At 38.4% G+C, this 24,315-nt stretch overlaps 1 protein-coding gene across 1 annotated transcript in view; it reads right to left on the bottom strand.

The window, feature by feature from the left end:
* Nucleotides 1-29: 29 nt before the first annotated feature.
* The window catches only part of LOC132817345 (bile salt export pump-like), a 64,525-nt gene continuing 40,239 nt past the window's right edge, over nt 30-24,315 (bottom strand). Inside the window, exons 14-27 of the mRNA XM_060827754.1 lie at nt 23,593-23,763; nt 22,863-23,064; nt 22,659-22,740; nt 20,193-20,313; nt 19,131-19,295; nt 18,937-19,041; nt 17,993-18,154; nt 14,118-14,321; nt 13,785-14,026; nt 13,533-13,689; nt 11,558-11,755; nt 11,256-11,462; nt 3,633-3,779; nt 30-759 (exon numbers count right to left, since the gene is read on the bottom strand). Of these exons, the coding sequence (XP_060683737.1) occupies nt 559-759; nt 3,633-3,779; nt 11,256-11,462; nt 11,558-11,755; nt 13,533-13,689; nt 13,785-14,026; nt 14,118-14,321; nt 17,993-18,154; nt 18,937-19,041; nt 19,131-19,295; nt 20,193-20,313; nt 22,659-22,740; nt 22,863-23,064; nt 23,593-23,763 (2,364 nt within the window). The 3' untranslated portion in view covers nt 30-558. The remainder of the gene's footprint in view (nt 760-3,632; nt 3,780-11,255; nt 11,463-11,557; nt 11,756-13,532; nt 13,690-13,784; nt 14,027-14,117; nt 14,322-17,992; nt 18,155-18,936; nt 19,042-19,130; nt 19,296-20,192; nt 20,314-22,658; nt 22,741-22,862; nt 23,065-23,592; nt 23,764-24,315) is intronic.

Raw genomic sequence — 24,315 nt, 5'->3', positions numbered from 1 at the left:
GAGATACAGATCTGAGTTTCAATTCATTTTAATAATGATGTTAATTTCATCAAACTGATTCCTGTTTATTGATGGTTTCATGAGCATGGTTTAACCTGGTCTGGTGACCATGACAGTCTTTTTTTAAAATTTCTAATTTAAAAAATCTTTAAATTGTAAAACTAAATTACAAGAACATATATTCAAAATATTCATGCAAATCATTGAAATTGTTTAAAACTGTTCAAATAGTATTATCAATAAGGTTTTAAGATTTACTGAAGTTATACAGTTTTGATTTATAATCACTGATATTAAAGGTAAATCATATTTTAATGGCTCACATGGAAGAGTTAAAGGAATGTGCATTGATTGTATAGTCAAGATATAAAAACTACCAACGTAATATGTTTAAGAATTTCTACTTGCAAATGAGCCGGCATAAAAATATATACTTTTTTACAGTTTTATTCGAGTTAAGTTATCGTATTTACTACATGCAAAACAAAAACTGGAGTAACTAGTATGATTGAAAGGATCATGTGGAAAAAGTTGTCTACTATTCAATGTGAATTTGGGTTAACTGATTGGAGCACCTGTTGTGACAAGTTTATAATAAGCCCCTTTAAGAGCCATCAATTCTTCATGAGTTCCCTGCTCAATAATGTATCCTCGAGACATGACAGCAATGATATCTGAGTTCTGAATGGTTGAGAGCCTATGTGCAATCACAATGCAGGTTCTTCCTTTTCTTGCTTCATCTAAAGCAGCTTGAACAATCTAAATGCAAGAAAATAATATATTAAAACCATACTATTTTATCAAACAATGCCAGACAATGAGCAATAGACTTGAAGTATTGAGAAGGTGCTGTTGGTGGCAAGTGGACCACTGTTATTGCATAAGTGTCATCATGATGGTTGGTCATCATGATGGTTGGTCATCAAGTGGTTTTGTTTCACTTACTGGTAAGTTTACATGTTGGGTGACTGGCTTCCTCTAGCATAGACACCAGAAAATACAGCCAAGAGAGATAACATCCTTGGAGAAAAGTATGCAAATTTACAGGAAACATTGCTATAGGGAATGCTAATGATAAGTCTGAGTGGATGGGTGCAATGATTTCTTAAAAGTTTTGAGAAAAATGTTTAATTTTTGGGGGTGGAAGGTGTGAAAGCAACTTGTAATCAAAACAATTTTGATCAATTTATTTGATTTTATTGTTTCTACTTCTAGAGATTTTCTATCTATTGTAAATTATCTACAATATATATCATCTAAAATACTGTATATCCAAATATATCACTGTTAATCCAGTAGGATTTTGTGAAGTTTGCTTCAATTAAGATATTTTAGTGTCCTCCAGAAAAATAAATCCCATCCATGACACTAAGAATATTGCTGCTGAAAACATTAGACATCTTAAGCAGTACTACTACAACTAAAAATGAAAATGCTGGGAAGAAAAACATTATATTTAAGCCTCTCTTCACAATCCAAAGCAATGTTGTACTCCCCACCTGTCATCATATTCGGTAGAAATGGTAGCAAACTGCAAGTGTCTGGCAGAAAAACAGCCTGCCCACCTTTCCAGCCCTAACCCGCCTTAGAATCATAGAATCACACAATATGGAAGCAGGTCATTCAGCCCATCAAGACCATACTAGCCCTTTGAAGAGCAACCTACCCAGACCCACCCCCTACTATCCTAACCCTGTAACCCTGCATTTCCCATGACTACTCCACCCGACCTGTACATTTTTGTTTCCATCAGAGTCATAGAAACAGACCTTCGGTCCAACCTGAAAATCAAGTGGAAAGAGAGTAAGCGACTCCCCCTTTGTTGTCCTGATTGGGAATTGTTGTAATGGGATATTGGGGAAAATTATAATGAATATTCAAAGAGCATCTGATTATGCAAACAAAGAAAAATTTACAGCATAGTAATCAAATCTGAAGTATTAGCATAATAGAGGACACTTAATTATAGAAACAGATAGTAATTGACATATATGACGTCTCTTGTCAAATATATTTTTTAAACAGTCATTTGCTAGTACTGTACTTTGGGAGCTTATATTGCTGAAAATTATATTTTGTTGGCATAGAAAAAGAAATCGCTGGCAAGATTCAGCAGGTATGGCAACATCTTTGAGAAGAAAGTTAATGTTTCAAGTCCGGTCAGGAATTGGTTCGAAGCTTGGACTTGAAACATTAAATCTTCCTTTTTTCTACAGATCCTGCCAGATCTGCTGAATTTCACCAGCAATTTCCGTTTTCGTTTCATATTTCCAGCACCCGCAGTTCTTTTTTTTTATTTGTTATTTTGCTGGAACGTTTTGTTTTGCACTCATTAGGACAATTCAAAAAATATCAAAGCTTAATAATGCCAGTTCCCAGGGAGAAAACCATTATTTAAATTCATGAAAGGAGATTGCAATTGTGTGTCCGTATATTTAGAAACACTCAGAATAAGTGAACAAAGACCCCAGAGATGCAGACTGGTCTATTCCATAACTAACAGCATGCCCCTGAGTGCACAGTGCCCTTGCTACAGTGTTACATACTAGTTGTCAGTACAGCATTGGGGTGCAGAAGCATCTTGTGAGTAGATAGGAGATGTGCCAAGAGGTTCTTAGACATATCAAATGCCAATGTCTAGGAATATGGAGTGCGTGCATGTAGCCAGTGCCCTAAGATGTTGGTGCCTGGTGGTCAACGTGGTGGTCCTTCCGAACAAGTGACAACCGGGAGTCACTAGGTACCTGCTCTGTTTTCCATGTCAAGTTTTGTCAAGTTTTCTCAGTGTCCAGAAAATAAAAACATAAATTGCTAGAAAAGCTTAATAGGTCTGGCAACATTTGTGAAGAGAAAGCAGAGTTAAAGTTTCGGGTTCAGTGGCTCCACAAATCTCACCATAGCCCACCTCACTTAAGCCCCTATAATATTCCACCCATTGATGCTGAGTAATAGTTAGTTGCCAGGTTTTATTTAAATTATAAACTGATTGCCCTGAGAAATGAACCAGTGAATGAATGGCTATTATCTTTTATTTACCAAGTTGTAACAGGTGCAGTGTGTGTATATGTTCTTTCTGCAAAAACATCCGCCGTATTTTACTCAATGTAGTTTCCAGCACACTCAGTACATCACACTGCAAACCTAAATGACAATCTTAAATTGGTTCAGCATAATTAATCCCACACTCAAGATCATCTCGCAAATACTGTCCAATTGATTCTGAATTGCTGTTCCTGCAAATTGAGTGCAAGACAAAAAGTTTTGACAAAATGTGTCTTTTCTTAGCAATACTGAACAAACTACCTCTGTGTGACTGCACAGAGGCCCGAACTACAGTTAGTCAATAATCTTATAAAATCTATTCTTGTAATTTTACATTACACAAAGCATATAGATATTGGAAATTACAAATGTCATGTTGAAGTGAAAAAGGAATTGATTTGAAACAAGACAAATTGAGGTTAAAAGATAACTGCAAGTATACTGAAGTCTACAATATATCTTATGATTGCTGATCAGATGACAAAACAAATGACTCATTTAGCCAGAAGGTGTATTAGAGATTTCTAACACATCTGCAGGTATCTGCCATCCTTTAATTAATCATACCTCAAAATTTTAATTGTTAGTACCTTTTCACTCTCTGTATCTAACGCAGATGTAGCTTCGTCCAGTAAAAGAATTTTTGGATCCCGGACGATGGCTCGAGCTATAGCAATACGTTGTTTTTGTCCACGTGATAACTGAGAACCCTGAGCACCCACATCAGTATCATATTCCTGTGTAAAACAAATCAGCAATCCATATGAGGCCAATGTGTTTGAATAATTTGACCTTTAGGAGATTTTAATGTTTATTTCAGATATGAACGTATAGAAGTATTCTGGAACATAGCATTGTAATCTTACATATAACTAAAAGAACTACTAACTTGGTCAACTCAGTATTTATAAAGCCCTTGTCATTGATTGTCCTTTGAAATTTAAAGGTTGAATCCATCACCTGCTACCCACATGTCAAAACTATGAGGTTAAAGTCATTGGATAACAATCTAAAGCAAGAACTCAGGAGTGTGCGTGTCTATAAGAGTGTGTGTGGGTGTCTGTGTGCGCATCTGTGTGTACCTGTGTCCGTGTGTATGTGAGAGTGTGTGTGTGTAGGAATATCTGTGTGTAGTGCAATGGTGATCACCTGAACATGTGACATGAACCCATGGTCCCAGTTGAGGCCCTCCCTATGGGTACCGAACTTAGCAATTAGCCTCTGCTTGGCCACTTTTCTCTGCTGCCTGTCCCGAAGTCCACCTTGGAGGATGGTCACCCAAAGGTCCGAGGCTGAATGTCCTGGACCACTGAAGTGTTCACACATATATTTTGTGGGGTGAATATTTACTTGCAGAGTTACATTGTACTTTGCTCAAAAACTGCATGCATTCATGTAGAACTCTGAGTTCAAAAACTGCATGAATTTATGTAAAGCTCTGTTATCTCACTTTTTAGATTAGAATCAATCTAAACAGCAGGTCATAGACAGAGAACACAGGGGGCTAACACCTTCAACATATTGTCTAACTATCACCGTTGTTCACAGCTAACCCGAGAATGCAACTTTTAAAAAAAGGTTTTGTGATTTATACATGAAATAAGTGAAACTATCACTATTCTAACAGATGAAAGGCTTAAAAGACAATCAGTTTTTCAATGTATAATTTCAGTTACATCACACTGCAAATTTTTGCTATAAATTCTGTGTTACGATTGAGCCCTCCACTATCACCTGATGAAGGAGCGTTGCTCCGAAAACTAGTGTGTTTCCAATTAAACCTGTTGGACTGTAACCTGGTGTTGTGTGATTTTTAACTTTGTATACCCCAGTCCAACTGGCATCTCCAAATTATGATTACTGTCAAACGTGTGATACCACCTTTCAGATTTCCTATGTCTGTATGTCATATTTATTTTATGATTTGATTTTGAATTTTGGGCTAGTGGCATATTGGCTTTTTGTGTATCAGAAGTTTATAATTGATTTGTAAGAAGTTTGTGAGAGCTCCTTTGGCAATATAAATGCTTTCTGTTCACCTTAGGATGATTCATGATTTAGCTAGTGAACATTGAGCTTTATGTTTTGGAAATTTTTAGACTACTTTTTTTTCAGGTTTGAGGAATCACCCATAGCCTAAAGGAAAATACTTTTTTTTCAGTTTTACTTTGTTTTGAGGCAGTTCTGAGAAGTCCTTGGAGGGTGATGGTTGTATAGAGCAGTGCTCCTAAGAAAGGGAGAAAATAACAAAACCAGATCTCCTTACTTAGAATAAAGAGTTAGTGATAGTCTCAAACCAAATTGTTGGGATGAAAACTTGAAGAAATTACTTGACGCTGAGGTTTAAACTAAGGTGTCTGATAATTCCAGGAAGAAGTTATCGTCATTTCCAGTTTAGAAGTCAAAGTCATACTTACCTTAAGCATAATAAAATGTTAGGAATATACTTTATTTCTCTGCTATGAGTCCTGTAAAAGGGATGCTTTTTTGGCTTATGCACAAGAGATTTATTTTTGGGAATGTGTAAAGGAGTGTTTGGGGATTATACATTTACTGTGTGTTTAAAACTCAGTGAAGTTGTGTTATCAGTAAATAATTTGGTGTAGTGTACTGTATTTTATCTTCTTTTGGTTAATAAATCTGTGTTTTTGTTAAAACAAAATCTACAACATTGCATGCTTATGTTCCATGCCTCTCCTTTCAGCAAACATTTTGTAGTACCAACCACAAACAACTAGGGATGATTTGGCAAAAAACATTGATCAGCACACAACCAAGATTACAGCAAAAGCTATAATTTAAAGCCAGAACAAAACTAAATGTGATCTTCAAGCCAGGTTTCAATTTGGAATTTGACCTGTTCAGTAATCACATCAGCTGGGATCATAACAAATATCAATTTGCAATGTGTTGGACTTTGGATATGATGGGAAGAAGTAGTGTGATCAATACTCTATTTATTCTTTGAATGTTTTATCAATAATTAGCAGACCGTTATTTGTATTGAGCACTCAAGGGATGCTGAATAAACTAAAAGTGGCCCTTAGGGTGTGCGCGATTGTTGCATTTGACATGTTGTGGGGCACTTGGTAAAGTGATCAGTGATGACAGTGGATGTGATGAAGGTTGGATGTGATTTTGGACCTGGATGAAAGGTGTTTCATGTAACAACAGTGGTTCTTTGAAATAGCATATATACTTGACATGTCTTGCAATTCTTGACAAGGGTTTCAGTGTCACTGTTAATATCTGGCAATTATGCAGATTCCCTTGTGAGCCTTCTCATTCAATGTGCCGCCATGTCTGAGTAATGTAGTTGTTGAAGAATATCAGGTCACAAAGTTTATCATACGATGGTGTCCCTTCCTTTGAAAAATGACTTCTCAGGGGACATCTAACTCATCCCAAAAAGACCAATATGGTATCATGTGTTCATAGACATGCTAAATAAAATCAAGCCATCCTTCAGTAGTGTTTTTTCCATAGTTTCCATAGTGTGAAATCATTTGATATTTCTGTTTATAGCTTTTGGCATTTTTATTGCTTGCAATATACAAGTTAAATTTCAGGATGTATGCCTGTACTGGAACAAATAGAACTGAAAACGTCGATCTGTGACACAATTATATAATATCTCTTTCTACTGAATACCAGCCCTTCCTTGCACGCCACTTGCATGCATAAGTGCAAATTGTGGACATAATCTTTTACTTTTCTTCCTACTACTGCAAAAGCATCAGCAGATGCAGCCTGGTGCAGTGGATGTAATGCAGTCCATATGAATTAGAAAATATTTGAACTTATACTTGGCAGAAGGGGCATTGTTGAAGTACAGTACCGCCTCGACATACGAATGACCCCGTTCACGAACAAATCGGTTTACGAACAGGATTGTATGTAAAATTTTGCTTCAACGTATGTATGAAATTCAAGGTACGAACGAAGGTACGAACGCAAAAAGCCTGTTGTTTTGTTTCATTGTCATTGTTTTGCTTTGCTACGCACACCTTGAACGCAAAAGCTCTCAGGCCCTGCATGATCTCATTCAGTTTGTCTTTGGCGCGCGCGCGTTGTGAACATCCAACGTCCAAGCACTCTTACGCTTTTTTTGTTTTCTGCATTAAATTAGCCCTCATTATGCTCTCAAGAAAGTGAAAAGTGGTAGTGATAGTGGTGTTAAGAAGCCTAAACGTATTACTGTGGAAACGAAGAAGGATATAATAGCTAAACACGAGAATGGTGCTCGTGTATCTGATCTCGTTATGCAGTACGACATGGCGAAATTGACTATCTGTACTATCCTAAAGAACAAAGAGGCACTAAGGCAACTGACGTGCCTAAAAGAGTGACTATTTTAACAAAGCAAAGGCCTAAATTGTTAGACGAGGTTGAAAAATTATTGTTAGTTTGGATAAATCAAAAAGGGCTTGCTGGAGATAGTGTTAACAAGACTATAATCTGCGAGAAGGCTCTACATATTCACCGTGATTTGTTGGCAAAACCGCTGAGTACAAGTACAGCTAGCATTGAAGAATTTAAAGCCAGCAGAGGCTGGTTTGATCAATTTTGTCGACAAATCCATAGTGTAATAAGGCATGGAGAAGCGGCTAGTTTGGACAAAAAGGCAGCGGAGGACTTTGTGAAGGAATTCAATGAGTTTGTTGAAGATGAAGGTTATGTCTCACATTAAGTTTTTAACTGTGATGAAACGACTTTCTGGAAAAAAATACCGAAAAGGACCTACATAACCCAAGAAGAGAAGGCACTACCGGGTCACAAACCAATGAAGGACAGATTAACGCTTTTATTGTGCGCGAATGCAAGTAGGGATTGCAAGATTAAGCGTCTATTAGTCTACCACTCTGAAAATCCAACGCAATAATGTGTTGAAGGCTAAACTCTCGGTAATGTGGAGGGCGAATAGCAAGGCTTGGGTCACACGAATGATTTTTATGGAATGGTTGATGGAAGTTTTTGCACCAGCTGTCAAGGAATATCTTGAAAAAAAAATAATTTGTCACTTAAGTGTCTTCTAGTGATGGACAATACTCCTGCCCATCCTCCAAATTTGGGAGAAGACTTGGGCACTGAATACAACTTCATAAAACTAAAGTTCCTTCCTTCCAACACCACTCCTCTCATCCAACCCATGGACCAGAATGTCATTGTAAATTTCAAAAAATTATAAACGAAGGCTCTGTTCACCAGGTGTTTTCAGGCCACCAACAACACAGATTTGACCCTTGGTCAGTACTGGAAGGACCACTTCAATATCCTCCACTGCATAAGCCTTATTGATAAGGCATGGAACGAGGTCTCTTTCGTATGCTGCAGTCGGCCTGGAGGTAACTTTGGCCAGCTTTTGTACCTGATAGAGACTTTGAGGGTTTTGAGGAGGAGACATCAGTAAATGTAGTGAACAGGATTGTGACCCTGGGTCAAAATATGGGCTTGGAGGTCGACAAGGATGATGTGGTGGAGCTGGTGGAGGACCACAGACAAGAACTCAGCACAGAAGATCTTATTGAATTGCAACAGGAGCAGGTAAAGGTTATGCAGCAGGAGCATTCTGGAGAGGAGGAAGAAGAGAGGGAAGATGTATCAAGTGTTCAAATCAAAGACATTTGTAACAAATGGAGTGAAGTGCAGGCTTTTGTTGAGAGGCATCACCCTAACAAAACTGTGACCAACAGAGCAGTGAACATTTTAAATGACAATGTGATGTCCCAGTTTTGGAAAATTCTGCAACAAAGAAAAAAACAAGTTTCTATGGATCGTTTTCTTGTGACATCACCAACCTCCAAGAGACAAAAAGAGAAAAGACTCCAGAAATATCTGAACAATGGGAAAATTGATTCAGTTCGCAAACTTCTCGGTTTGCAAACTGGGTCCCGGAACGGATTAAGTTCGTAAGTCGAGGTGCTACTGTAGTTTCAATGAATGAAGCTTGGAATGTAGTGATTTCTTGGGACTCCACTATGTATTGACAAGCAATGTTACCCATGAATTACAAGGATACATAACCTCTAGGAAGTTTGATATATGTCCCTGTCCCAACATGTTGATTTTCCACTCTGGAAGCTACCACCATTCATGGACCTTAGTTCCATGCAGTGGAAACAATTGTTAGAGGGAAATTTGCTGACCAGTAACCATGCTGGTCACAAGCTTCAAAAAAAATTTTATATTTGCTAATTTCAGATTTAACTTTTTAAAATGTGGGTATTTTGGAAGGGCACAGAGAGATTGTGTAATTCTTTGAAGAGGTGACAAGTAGGTTAGACCAGGGAAACCCAGTGGATGTGGTCTATCTAGACTTCCAAAAGGCCTTTGATAAGATGCCACACGGGAGGCTGCTGAGCAAGGTGAGGGCCCATGGTGTTCGAGGTGAGCTACTGGGATGGATTGAGGATTGGCTGTCTGATAGAAGGCAAAGAGTTGGGATGAAAAGTTCTTTTTTGGAATGGCAGCTGGTGATAAGCTGTGTCCCGCAGGGTTCAGTGTTGGGGCCGCAGCTGTTCACATTATATATTAATGATCTGGATGAAGGGACTGGGGGCATTCTAGCGAAGTTTGCCGATGATACGAAGTTAGGTGGGCAGCAGGTAGTGGGGAGGCTGCAGAAGGATCTAGACAGTTTGGGAGAGTGATCCAGGAAATAGCTGATGGATTTCAACGTGAGCAAATGCGAGGTCTTGCACTTTGGAAAAAAGAATCAAAGCACAGACTACTTTCTAAACTGAGAAAATTCATAAAGCCAAAGTACAAAGGGATCTGGGAGTGCTAGTCGAGGATTCTCTAAAGGTAAACATGCAGGTTGAGTCCGTGATTAAGAAAGTGAATGCAATGTTGTTATTTATCTCAAGAGGGTTGGAATATGAAAGCACCGTTGTGCTACTGAGACTTTATAAAGCTCTGGTTAGGCCCCATTTGGAGTACTGTGTCCAGTTTTGGTCCCCACACCTCAGGAAGAACATACTGGCACTGGAGCGTGTCCAGCGGAGATTCACACGGATGATCACTGGAATGGTAGGTCTAACATACAAGGAACGGCTGAGGATCCTGGGATTGTATTCACTGGAGTTTAGAAGATTAAGGGGAGATTTAATAGAAACTTACAAGATAATACATGGCTTGGAAAGGGTGGACGCTAGGAAATTGTTTCCATTAGGCGAGGAGACTAGGACCCGTGGACACAGCCTTAGAATTAGATGGGGTCAGTTCAGAACAGAAATGCGGAGACATTTCTTCAGCCAGAGTGGTGGGCCTGTGGAATTCATTGCCGCAGAGTGCAGTGGAGGCCAGGACGCTAAATGTCTTCATGCAGAGATTGATAAATTCTTGATGTCACAAGGAATTAAGGGCTACGGGGAGAATGCGGGTAAGTGGAGTTGAAATGCCCATCAGCCATGATTGAATGGCGGAGTGGACTCGATGGGCTGAATGGCCTTACTTCCACTCCTATGTCTTATGGTGTTATGGTGTACAAATAGGGTGAGGCTTACAGGGTGTAGTTCTCTTCTTCACGCTGCTGGCAGCCAGTAACATTATCTGGAAAGCAGATGCGAACTAATACACAAAAGTGGCTATCTCTCTGCATGGATTGATTGAAGAACATAGGATTGTACTCTTTGGATAATTAAAAATTAAGAGGATATTTGATGTAGGAGTTTAAACTCATGTGGGATCTGCTCAGAATAGGAGAACTTCCAATTGATAGAAGACTGAAAAAGCAGAGGACAACTTTTAGGATTAATGCAAAATAAGTAACAGCAACATAAGGAATAATGCTTTCGCACAGTTAATGGTTAGAGTCTGGAATGTACTGCCTGAGTGTGGTGGAAGCAGATTCAATTGAAGGTCTTCAAAACAATTGAATGAACGCCTGAAGAGAAAACACTTGCGCAGTCACAGGGAGTAGGCAGGGGAATGGGACTAAGTAGTTTTTACTCTAGAGAGTAAAATTACCTCATTCTGCAGCATGATTTTATGAGATCATTACATCTGCGATGCTGAAACAGCTAATTCAACACATGCTGGGAGTTGAATTGGCAGCCTTCTTACTGTTGTGTCTTAATTTAATGCTGACTTTGTCAATTGAACAATCAGGAAAACTTGCAGCTGCCATACAATTCTGATGATCCCATTACACATTATTACCAAAGCACACAGCACATTATATAGTAGAAGTAACATACAATTCTAAGCTATACCTTTGGTAATGACATCACAAAGTCATGGAGCTGAGCCTTCTTTGCAGCTGCAATTACATCATTCATACTGACTTGACGACGGTTGTCACCATATTTAATATTCTCTGCAATGCTGCAGTCAAAAAGTACAGGCTCCTGCGACACTATTCCAATTTTAGACCTTAAAAAGGCAGCATTTACAGTTTCTGTGCTATGGCCATCAATTGTCTGAAATTAATGAAACAAATAAAAAGGAGTTAGTTAAGCGAAGGGCTTTTTTAAAAAGTAGACACAACAGATTAGAACAGAATATAATTTCTCACCACTTTTCCCTCATTAGGGTCATAAAACCGCTCAAGCAATTGCACACTGGTGCTTTTTCCACATCCACTACTGCCAACAAAGGCTAGTGTTTGCCCAGGCATAACCGAAATTGAAAGGCCATTTAGAACTTGGAAGTCCGGTCGAGAAGGATATGTAAATTTGCAGTCAATAAAGTCAATTTCACCTTTAAAGTTGTTCTGTTAAAAAAAATAGATACAGTCAGGTGCCTGAAAATGTAACAATGTTATGATAATTCATTATGACTTGTCAATTCTTTCTTTATCATATATAAATGAGGCTTTCAAATTGTAATTGAAAATCTAAATGTAACATTGCTCATTGATTTTCCTGGGCTCAGGAACTCAGCTGCAGAAGGAAGACTAGACTGCCTTAAGAAGTAAGGACTTCTTGGAATGCTCCTGATGAGTCATGAGATACAGGAGAGCATGCCAGGATCATAAAGCAAACTTTTGACCTTGCCTTTGGCCATCACACCTTTTGTCTAGTCCCTACCAGAGTAATGCAGCTAGCCCCATGATCAGTGACTCCAAGTTTCTGATCTGTAGCTTAAATTGTGATAATGATTATCACTCCTCCTCGTACCCAATCCCTAACTCGCCTTGTGAATGCATTAATATGGAGTTTGGTTAACCAAATCTTGTTCTTATCTCTTTCCAAGGTGGCTGGGAATTCAGCTTCTCAATGTTGAGGCTGTTGAGGACACATTGGCAATGTCCCTGCTTCTGACCTGGGAGGCCCAGGTTCAGGTCTCATCTTAGCCCAGACACATGCCTAAACAGGTTGAACTAAAGAAAAGAGATGTTGTGGCACATGTTGTCTACCAATGCTTTCAACCGCTCCATGCTTACTCTCAAATTCTTTATAGTAGCATGTAATGCATCAGATGATACAAGTTTGTTATTTGGACCACCTTCTAGAGGACATAGTGGCTCAATGGTTAGCATTGCTGTCTCACAGTGCCAGAAACCTGGATTCTGTTCCAGCCTCGGGTGATTGTTTGTGTAGAGCTTGCACATATTCTATATCTGTGTGGGTTTCTTCTGGGTACTCCAGTGTCCTGCCATTGTCCAAAGAGGTACAGGCTTGGTGGATTAGCCATGGGAAATGCAGAGTTACAGAAATAGGATAGCATGTTGGTTTACGTGCGATGCTCTTCGGAGGGTTGCTATCGACTTGATGCTCAAAAGGCCAGCTTCCACATTGTAGTGGTTCTAGGGTTCTATGATTCTACGCTTCTTGAATAACTGGTCTAATCTGTAGAATGCTCTCTTCTTGTAGAGGTGAGTGGTCAGTGAAGTATAGATCATCATGATCTTGACAAAATGTATGCCTTCTTGTTCTGGCTTTGCTATAGGAATGTAAGACAGTGCGAAATCTGTTTTTTGCCTTAAACATTTTCAGTTTAGAGTTAAATTTCAAATCTCTCAGACTAAATCTGTGGACTCTTCTCAGTATCTTTACTAATTCCATAGCATTGAAATACATTATTGAGTAGAGTAACCGATTAATTGTAGTCTGTCTTAAATGTAAACAGAAGACCGAAGACATAGTCAGCCCTTTGACAAGATGTCACACAAGAGGCTGCTAAATAAGGTAAGAGACCATAGTGTTAGGGGCAAGGTGGTGGCTTGAATAGAGAACAGGCTGACTGGCAGAAGGCTTGGAGAGGGAATAAAGAGGTCCTTTTCAAGATGATAGCTGATGACTAGTGGAGTTCCACAGGGATCAGTTTTGGGATCACAACCATTCAGTTATGCATTAAAGATCTGAACGAAGGAACGGAGGGCACTGTTGCTACATTTGCAAATGACTCAAAGAAAGGTGGAAAGACAGGTGGTATTGAGGAGGTAGGAGGCTGCAGAAAGACTTGGACAGGCCAGAAGAGTGGGCGAAGATGCATCATCGTTCTGAAGTTAAAGCTTAACTTGCTATGAATGAAAATTGATGCAATACCCATTTTTCTCCTTCATCACTGTAGATGTTGATTTTGGGAACGCGATCTACCAATTGAAAGAAGCGTGCAGCAGCTATTTTAGCTTTTGCGTAGTCTGGGGTGTATGACGAGGCTCTTCCCAGTGCTGTACCACTGGTTACTATGGCAGAAATAACTCTGAAATAAAGTAACATGATTGAATTTAAACCTATTAAACTTTGTGACTTACAAATGATACAATTTTTTTTAATTTTAAAATATGGTAACTGTACCTGAATACAATGCTGAAATGAAGGCTCTCAGCAACAACCAAATAACCACCAAATCTATATGATGCAGCATTGGCCAAGAAAATTATGGATTGGGCAAAGCCAAAACATAAACCATAAACATTCGCCTTTTTAATTGCAGCTCTGTAAGGGGCTTCTAACTGTGTCTGATACAATTGGACAAACATTTTCTCTTTTGCTAAGCCAGCTATTGTTCGGATGTTACTCAGGGCTTCACTGGAAATCTAAAGATTAAGGAAGTAATGAATTGAGAGTATGATTGTTGGAATTAGACAAAAATTTAAGTATCAAGAAAGACAATAAACTGAAGTATACCTGGCCTGCAACTTCAAGGGCTTGCTTATCCTGATTTGCAAATCCTGTTAACATTCTAGCTTGCAGGGCACCAGACAGTGCCAGAAAGGGTAGAAAACAGAGTATAACTAAAGTTAGTTTCCAGCTAAAATAGAAAGCGATGATCAAGGACACTCCTATATTGGTAAGAGAATTCACTATCATTCCAATCTGAGATCCCGTTGCCTGAAGAAAGAAAAACAATAGAAAACCCATTATAGAAATTGCATCCATGATACAACATAAACACCAGTTCATTTACATAACTTCTTAAATTTTTTCATGGGATGGGGCTGTCACTATCAAGGACAGCATTTGTTGCCCAATTACCCTAGAACTGAGCAGTTTGGTCCACCATTTCACAGAGCAGTTAAGATTTGATTGCATTGCTGTGGGTCTGGAGTCACATATAGGTTGGACTAGATATTGATGGAAGAATTACTTCCCTAAAGATCATCAGTGTACCAAATGGATTTGTAACAGCAAGTAATGATAATTGTCATGGTCATATCTCCAGCGATTAGCTTTTAATTCAAGATTTTATTACCTGAATTTAAACTCCACAAGCTACTCGGCGTGTTAGGGGGATATGATGCACAGGCAGTAGGGTGTCAGGCATCCAACAGGGCAGAAGGATGCTTCTGATCAGAAAAGAAGGCCTGTGAAAGATACACTCGTACTCTTTTCTGCCTGAGCCACAAACAGATATGCCAAACTAACTTCCTCCTGCCAGCCACAAAAGTGTGGCCAGGCAGCAAGTGACTCCCTAATTAAGCACTAAATAGCCTAAACTTGCATGAGGAGAAAGTGAGGACTGCAGATGCTGGAGATCAGAGCTGAAAATGTGTTGCTAGAAAAGCTCAGCAGGTCAGGCAGCATCCAAGGAGCAGGAGAACTGTCGTTTCGGGCATGAAGAAGGGCTCATACCCGAAACGTCGATTCTCCTGCTCCTTGGATGCTGCCTGACCTACTGCGCTTTTCCAGCAACACATTTTCAGCTCTAAACTTGCATGAGGCCTTGTTCAATACCCCTAAAATTATGGAAAGGTTGGGCAGCTTGCAGGAAAGGAACTCGATATTTTACAGCAGAGCACTATAAAAGTTTGGTCCAAACTTCATGTTTTTGTACTATTTCATAATAATTAAAGCTTGATTCCTTGCCAAAGCTAAGTCATATTTTGCTATTGAGAGCAATTTTAAGAGTCTTAAGTGCTTGGGAACACTTTCTTCTTGGCAGTGCTAATAATGCACTGTCAATGCTTTTCCAGCCTTTGAATTATGTGTGAATTTCTAATCCATGCCACTGGTATCTGTGCTAGTAAACTTGTAGAATTCTCAATTCTCTCCTGGCAGAAATTATTCAGAAAGGAGAGGCATCAAATTTATCACCGAGATCTAGGACTGTTGATTTGGACTATTGTGAATAATAATCTAAATCTTCTAATAATGACACATATAAGTAATTTAACAGCACAATCCATTCACTTGGTGAGACCATTTAACCTGGCCTAATGTGGGGTTCAGCAGGAAGAATAGAAGAGTGAAACATTATTAACACGGGGACAGACTGTGTGGAGTTGCATCCATGGTATTTTACTTCTATTGCCCATCCCTTGGTTCCACTCGTGATCTTGTCATGGGTTTGTCTTGCGGTGAATAGATCCCCGGCCTCTTCCTTGCCGCTGTTGCTATATTGATCCACCTGTTTTCTGTTTGGCTGTGACTCGTTGTAGCCTCTGGCTACATGTTTGAAGCTAGATTTCTTGTATACATGTTATTTGATACCTAATGCTCTGCATTATGCTTTGAATGAAGGACGGGTTTGAAGTGTGTGCAATAGATTGCATTTACCAAACAGCCTGTTTGATTTTTATGACCTGGTTACCACACTGATAGATTTAGCCGAATCAGGTGTTTGCTACAAGGACTTCATATTTACTTTCATCTGTTGACAGTGAATCAATTCTGCAACTTTTTGTTTTGTCGAACAGGTCTTGTTAGAACTCCTCAAGAAGTGTTGAGGCAATCATGAATTCATTATCCACTCTGACAGTTCAGTTCTAAAATGTTGCACGTATTGCTCTTGTAATGGGCATTGGCTGACAAACTCCAATGATTCATGTTTTTGTCGGCCAATAGGACATTAACTCTTACACGCAGCTTATCTTCCAGGACTTCCCATTTCCTTGTGGGGTCTTTCTGGTTGTCTTCAGATAAACCTGACAAATTAGCTCAATGTAACCCCTTCTCACCAATTCCCATCAATACTTTCATAGCTTCTTTAACTAGTTCTCAACAGATTGATCTCTGAAACTTAGCTGCATTCTTTGATTAAAACGTTTAAACACAGGTAGAAGCTTTGTGGCCTTCCAGTTCATGCCAGGGAATTAAGGACCCAGCTCTCTGCTGTCCTTTTGCCTTTTTCAGACACTATTGATATGTAGGATTTTTTCAGTAATCCGATTTCAATGGAAAATTTCATGTGTATTTTCAGTAATATTCTGCTCAGCTTTCTGCTTTTGCTTTGGATTTTTAGTTTGAAGTTAGACATGCTTATCTTTGTTCAGTATACAGCTGATTCCCAATGGCCCTTCAAATTTTAAATAGCCATTGAGATAGAACACATTTGAATCAGCTGGCTAGTTCTAAGAAACTGGTCATCACAGATATACTCACAGTCCGAGATGTCACCTGGAATATTGTGCATTGTATTAGGCACCACACTTTAGGAAGAATGGGGACACATTGGAGGGAGTGCAAAAAGGTTTATAAGAATCATTCCAGATTGGAAAAACTTCAGTTGTGAGGATGGATTGAAGAGGTTCAGACTATACTCCTTAGGACAAGAAGGTTAAGAGAGGTCTGCAAATAATTGATAGGGAGAAAGTATTCCCATGATAAAGGACTGAAAATGAGAGGGCATAGATGTTTTAAGTGATTTTCTGAAACAGATATTGGGATGTGAGAAAAATATTTTTGTACCATGAGTATTTTGTGTCTGGAATGCACTGCTTAGATGTATCATTGAGGCAGGTGTAACTAAGGCATTCGAGAGGGCATTAGAAGATTGTTTGAACAGGTAAATTTCTAAGGGCATGAGGAAAGTCAGGAGAATGGCACTAAGTCAACATGCTCATTTAGAAAGTTGGTGCCCACATAATGGGCTGAATTTTTAGCCCATTTAATTTAAATTTTTGATTAAACCTCATTTTATTTTGTTTTCTATACTGTGAGAACTTCTAGACTGCTGTTGTATGTTGTTCTCTGATTGGTCTGTTGATCTACAAGCCTGTATGGCCATCTGATTTGTTTTGCTATTTTACTTTAAAATAAACAACCACTACTGTACGTCATGTAGTGCACCATGATTTCATCACTGCCACCATGTAGCAATGATCCCATTCCTGACACCATGCAATGACATTCTATGATCACAGACATGGTACATGGATTGCATTTACTTGAAGATCTCTGATTGCTTTATTTATGACTACAATACAAACAGTACAAACTTTGAGAAGATTTATAGCACAGGTTGATGTTCAGGTTGTAAACTTACAACCTGAATACAGATAGTGCAGAGCAATCATGTAGAATTTGTAAGCCATGGCAGCAGACTAATGAAGCTAGGCATTAAATAGTATTGGCCTAATGCCAACAACGATCTATGGACTGTAAGCATGCATTGTCCGCCGGTCACCTAATCTCATCCTCATTTGAGGTTATTCATTGATCAGTTTACTATTCAATAAAATCATGAACTCATGAGGTAGACCTTGTAGTGCTTTGGCCTTCTCTAATGTTTATTATGATTTTCTTTATACTTTTGTTATTGCAGACAGAAATTATTATCTTACCCCTTGAACTTGTGAAGCATCTGTCGCAAGTCTTGTTGTTAGTGTCCCAGGGCTGTTCTTGTGGTCATCAAACCAGGCAATTTCTTGTCCTAACATTGCTTGGAAACCTAACTTCCGTAGTCTTCGTGTCAGTTTTTCACCAGATTTGGCGAAAAAGTAACACTATACAAAAAATAAAATAAACCAATTTTGGAAAAGAATATACAGACTATAATAGCAATGCAAGACAGAATTAAAAATATTGGAAAATTACATGGCACAATGGAAGGTTATTAAAAAATGGACCAGGAATCAAATGGGATGCAAATTACTCATCCAAAATGTCAAATTCCTAACTAATGTTAATTTGGATGGATTATGTTACATTCCTTTGAGAAAGAATTGAAAATACAAAATTGCCTGAAGTTCAATAGTAATTGATTGCTTTGCTCATATTCTGCTCAAGGGTCTGATCAATGGTGGACATGCTAAACATGAGTTTCAAATATCATTTTTCAAATTTGGAATTATAATATCTTGGTGGGGTGAAGTAGTCGGAACTGTCCTTGCATTGAGAGTCATAGTGTTGTAGAATCATATGGCATGAAAACAAACTCTTCGGTTCAACTGGCCCATGCTGACCATAGTCTCAAACTAAATTAATCCCACCCACCTGCACTTGGCCCATATCCCTCCAAACGCTTTTTATTCATGTACTTATTCAAATGTCTTTTAAATATTGTAACTGTGCCTGCACCCACCACTTCCTTTAGAAAGTTCATTCCACACATGAACCAGTCTGCATAAAAAAGTTGCCCGTCACCTACACTATTTCTGATCTGACGATTTTATTGCAGATAGTGAGGCCACAAAACATGAAAGATCAATGGGAATCAACAAAAAAATCAGCAGGAATAGTCAGAATTGAAAAAACAATACATTATCATAAGGAAATATGTTTATACCTGTAGGAATTGTGTCAGAAATGATATCATTCCAACAATGGCAAAAAATAAGCATATTGCATTGATCTGATTCCTTTTCTGTTCTTCATTTTGTATGGAAAATGTCTGGAGAAATAAATGAGACAATTATTACATTTAGTTTGGATTGTGTTATTCAAATTGACCGAACAGTAAAATGGGAAAAAGCTTCTTACCCCAAGTATCTGACTGAACAGCACTGCGTAGACTGGATTGACACCACCATTAACAGCAGCACCAAGTGAACCGAGCAACATATATGGCCACTCAGCAATATTATATTTCAGAATCCTAGTCACTGGTGCAGGCTCAATATTCTCCTCCTCCTCCTCCTCTATGACCTTATTGTAAAAAAATCTCCTTTAGATTATAATTCAATTGTCCCAATTAAATTTATAGACAAGTTACAGGATGGCAGCTATTAAAAAAAAATTATGATGTGATAGAATAAGCAGAGTGTTGTACTGGCAATAAAAATTGTATAATTTGCTGAAAATTATTGTGAATTCAATCAAAACCCATCTAATTGTTGAAATGCCATTGGTTCTTGAGTGTCCTTCAGTTTTGAGTGAAGGACAATTGAAGCCGATTTGAAATATTTGATAATTTTTAAATTCTCACTTTAAGATTTGTATATTCCCTGTCAAACTAATGCATTGATTATAGAAAACCCGTCAAAATGAGAAGTTATTATGTTAAATTAAATTCAATAAATTGTGAAGTAATTAATTTTGTTTGGAAGAATGTAAACAGACTATGTAAAATGAATAATACAATTCAAAAGCAGGTACAGGAATAGAGGTACCTGAAAGTATATGGACGGAAATCATTGATGATAGCAGTATAGGTTGGTACAGTAGTTAATGAAGCATTTAGAATCCTGCCTTTTACCAGTAGGGGAATAGATACAAGAGCAGGGAAATTAAGTAAACCTGTATTGAACACTTGTTTTGCCTCAGCTATGGTACTGTGTCCAGTTCTGGGACATATACTTTAGGAGAGATGCAAAGACATCACAGAATATGACATAACAGAAATGTATGCATAGACTTGCTGGATTCTGATAAATTTATTGTGTACTCTGCTCATTGCCAGTACAATTATTCTCCTAGAACACTTGATCATTAATCTTTTATTGTAAACTTAAAATCACAAATGACTTTCCTTCTGTTCAAATAATAAATCTAAAATCAGGTAATTGGCAATAGATTTCACAGTAAATAAATGGAATTTCGAACCTTTTCTTCACCACCAGGAAACCCAGAGGAACAGCGGGCTGTTGAAGCAACATCTCCAGGTGTAGACAAATCGGTGAATAGGTTTGACATCTGAGACCTGGAACGCTGGCGAATTGAGGATCTGCAGATATTTGATAGATTCTAACACAGTTACATTTTTCAATCTGTATCTTAAAATAGCAAAAATTTGTTTATTTGGAAAGCACTAAGAAAAAAAAAGTATTTATCCAATTATTATTATCATTGCCAAATTGAGCTCTCTCTATTGTTTAATATAAACAAAGTTAAAGCCAATTAGATACAAATATATATTGTGCCAAAATGTGCATTTGTGTAAAATCATTCTTAATGCACACAGTCTGTAAATGGAAGTTACAGGAAAACACTTTCCTTTGTAAAGCTTGAATGCTTTATAATGCATAACTGAGGCATCATCTTCTAGCATGCTGCTTTATTTATTGAACCGCTACTTAACTTAAAGTAGGCAGTAGTCCAAAGACACTACAGAAGGCCAAGAGTAGAAGAATTACATTGTATGTGAGATTTTTCTGAAAAGTGAAAGGACAGTGGCGAAAGCTGGAATGAATGCTAAATGGAGTAAGCATATCCTAAAGCTTGTAAATCAGAATCCACCAATGGGACTTAGCAGACGTTTGGAAATTCAGTGGTCTAATTGTTGGTGGTGGACTGGACAGTCCTCTTCAGCACAGTTTCACTGCAAGCTTTCTCTAGGTGACCCCAGGTAATGGCATTAACATAAAGAAGAGGAAAATCAAGGGTCATTTCTCCATTTTACTGCATGCAGCAGGTGTGAAAGGGCCTGGCAGTGGCAATCCTAGTGAGGTCATGAGAGAGTAATTTTTCATGAAGTAGAATATGCTGGAAATACTCAGCAAGTCGCATGACATTTGCAAAGACAGAATTAGAAACAATTCATCAAACTGAAACATTAACTCTATTCCTTAAAGGTGTTTTCTGATCTGCTGAGAATTTCCAGCAGTTTCTTTTTTTGTTGTTTTTATTTTAGATTTTCAGAAAGGGAAATCTTTGGAGAAATAATGAAATGACTCATGGATAGTATTGCCAACCCTCCTGGAATGGCTAGGTGATAACTGGAATCAGTACTGATCTCCCCGTGATCAAAGAAAATCTTTGGAGATATTGGTACAAGTTGCTTCCTTGTTTGCCAGTATCTATACTTTGCATGTACGTGATGATGTCATCATGTGGTTTAACATCAGCAGCAGAGGGAGAAGGAGAAGTGAGGGGAAACACTCTTGGAATTTCTTGGTCTGTTCCATCAATAATACAGGTAACAGACACTGCTTGTGTACATATATGGGGCTTGTGCCCTCAGTGTTTTGCTTGCGGTCTCAATAATTGCAGCCTTCTTCAATGCATTGCTGGATGCTGTTCAGAATGGTAATAAAGTACATCTTTTCAAAGAAAGATTTTTGATGAGACCAGATGCCAGCCTGTTTTTAATGGGAACATTGTTGTCATGGAACCCTATTTGTTGGCTGGTCCATGTAAAAAACTGACCACCTGAAACTTACAAATTCTGGTACTGTATCCTTTTGACAGGAATAGCTCTAACTTTAAAATTATGTCTCTTTAATCTCCCCCATTAGAGGTACCCTATCATTCCATCCCACCAATCTTTCCATAAATGTCTGCTAGAATAGGCTGTGTTTGCTGACACCAGTCCATCTGCACTTTAAAACATTTTGGGAGAGTTGGGGGGAAGGGGATGGGTTTTGGGACATGGGTTTAGGAGGTAGGGAGGTTACCGAGCTCTCCCACCCCCCCATTCATCTCCCTTGCTCTTCACTCAATCACCCTGATTCTCTCCCTCCATTCTCTATCCTACTCCATCCGTGCCTTGATTCTCTGCCACTGAACCCCATTTCAAAAGTTTGTACGCTTTTCAATTATGTCACATGTGTATTCAATGTAATGGCATAATGTCTGGAATTGTGAGCATGCACTGTCTGGATCAGTGCACGTGTGCAGTTGCATGTGTCAGCAATTATTGCCCTGAGGATATTTCCAGCCATTGTTGGCAACATTTCCTCGCAGTGAGGGATTCCACTGGATTGTATGTTTTTCAGCAACTGGCATTGAAATGTTTCAATACAGATACCAAGACAAAAATATGAAAGCTCTCACTAAGCGTAGCTTGACATCCATTTACCTACATGCATTATGAAATGTTATTTAGAATGTAAAACACATGTGAGATGTTGGCACTTAAGCGTATCTGCAATAGTAGAGCTGAATCAAACTACAGTTGTCAGGGAACTTAGAAATGACCAATCAAATGTAATGTGGCCTAAAATGGCAATCTGGTCCCTTATAAAATTTTGTTGGTGATTTCCGGAAATAATGTCCCCTCAGTGTGCACTTATTTAAAAACTAAGAAAAATGTTGTTCCAAGGTGCCCATGGTACAATGTTTTCTTCTTACCGTAAACTTGATTGATAGCTCCCTCTTCTAAAAGACTGTTGCTTTTCAATTTTTGGCTCTTCACTAGGACCGTTTCCTGCCACTAAGAAATGAGTAAGCATGGCAAGTTAGCAAAAATAGTTCACCCATCAATAGAAAATTAATCAACCATTGTCTTTGTTTTCAACATGCAAGAAAATAATTGTTGCACAAAAAAATTCTTACTTTGTCTTGCTTTTTCATTGAGAGCTTTATCTCCCTGGCTTTGTAGAGTTACTAAAGTGAAATAAACCCCTTTTCTTTCGAGTAGTTCTGCATGTTTTCCCTGTTCTACAGCCCTTCCATGTTCAAAGCCAATTATCACATCCGCATTTCTTACTGTGGACAATCGATGTGCGATAGAGATCGTTGTTCGACCTAACCGAACCTTTGCAGGGGAATTAATTCAACATGCTTTCAGAAATTTTGAATTTAGTTTCTTTCAGATGATAATTCAATATAATGATTTACTTCATTAGCTAACTTATATAAAGCAACAGGAATTGGTCAAACAATCATACAAAACAACAATAAGAACATCAGCAAAAACAATAGTCCTTTAAATCACAACTTTAAAGTTGAAATACATCCAAACATGTTTCTGAAAAGTATAAAGATAAAAGACCATCAAGACAAGACATGACTAACGAAGACTAGTCACCAAAAATGTGATCAAAGAGATCAATGTAAAGAGTAAATGGGGCAGAGAGGTTTGGGGAGAGAAGTCATGGAAATGAAGTCAAAGCTGATGAAGATGCAGCCATTGACAACAGGATGAAGAGGAATGAGCTAGGTATGTTTTCAATAAAGGCCAGATTCACAAGAATAGAGGACCTAGGGAGGCTCAAAAGCTAAAGTAGCTTTAAGAAGAGATATCAGCCAATGGTTTTTCTATATTTTTGTAATAAAAATATACCTTATCCAATGCATTTTGAACAACAGCCTCGCTCTCATTGTCTAGTGCTGAAGTTGCCATGTCTAGTAACAGAATTTTAGGATTTCTGACAAGAGCTCGAGCAATAGCAATGCGTTGCTTTTGTCCTCCACTCATTTGGCCTCCACCTTCACCAACGAGGGTGTCAAATTTCTGAAAAAATTAAATAAGTTGGGAATTAAAGGTAGCAATATTCAAACATGATATCTTTAGGAATGGTATATGTACTTAGTTGAACACGCACACAATGTAAATCTGATGGACAAAACTGTCCAATGTGGGAAATGGGAAAAATGGCACAACACAGTCATAGATTTGTACAGATATACAGCACAGAAACAACTTGTCCATGCTTACCAGATATCCTCAGTTAATCAAGTCCCATTTGTGAACACTTGGCCCATATCCCTCTCAACACTTACTATTCATATACCCGTCTAGGTGCATTTTAAATGTTGTAATTGTAATAACATCTACCACTTCCTCTGGCACCTCATTCCATACACACACCATCTTTTGCGTGACATAGTTGCCCCTTAGGGCTTTCTTTTTTTGGCATTGACAAGGTTTTCTTTAGCTTGGGAGAAGCAGACTCCTAGACTACTATGTCTGAAACTGACTCTTGGGATGCGGGTGTCACCATCTGTGCCAGGTTTATTACTTAATGTTAAGATTGTGGTAAAAGATGGAAAATTGGGCAGAATC

This window comes from Hemiscyllium ocellatum, chromosome 7, assembly GCF_020745735.1.
Source record: "Hemiscyllium ocellatum isolate sHemOce1 chromosome 7, sHemOce1.pat.X.cur, whole genome shotgun sequence".
Lineage (NCBI taxonomy): Eukaryota > Metazoa > Chordata > Chondrichthyes > Orectolobiformes > Hemiscylliidae > Hemiscyllium > Hemiscyllium ocellatum.
This window is presented reverse-complemented; position numbering and strand designations above follow the sequence as displayed.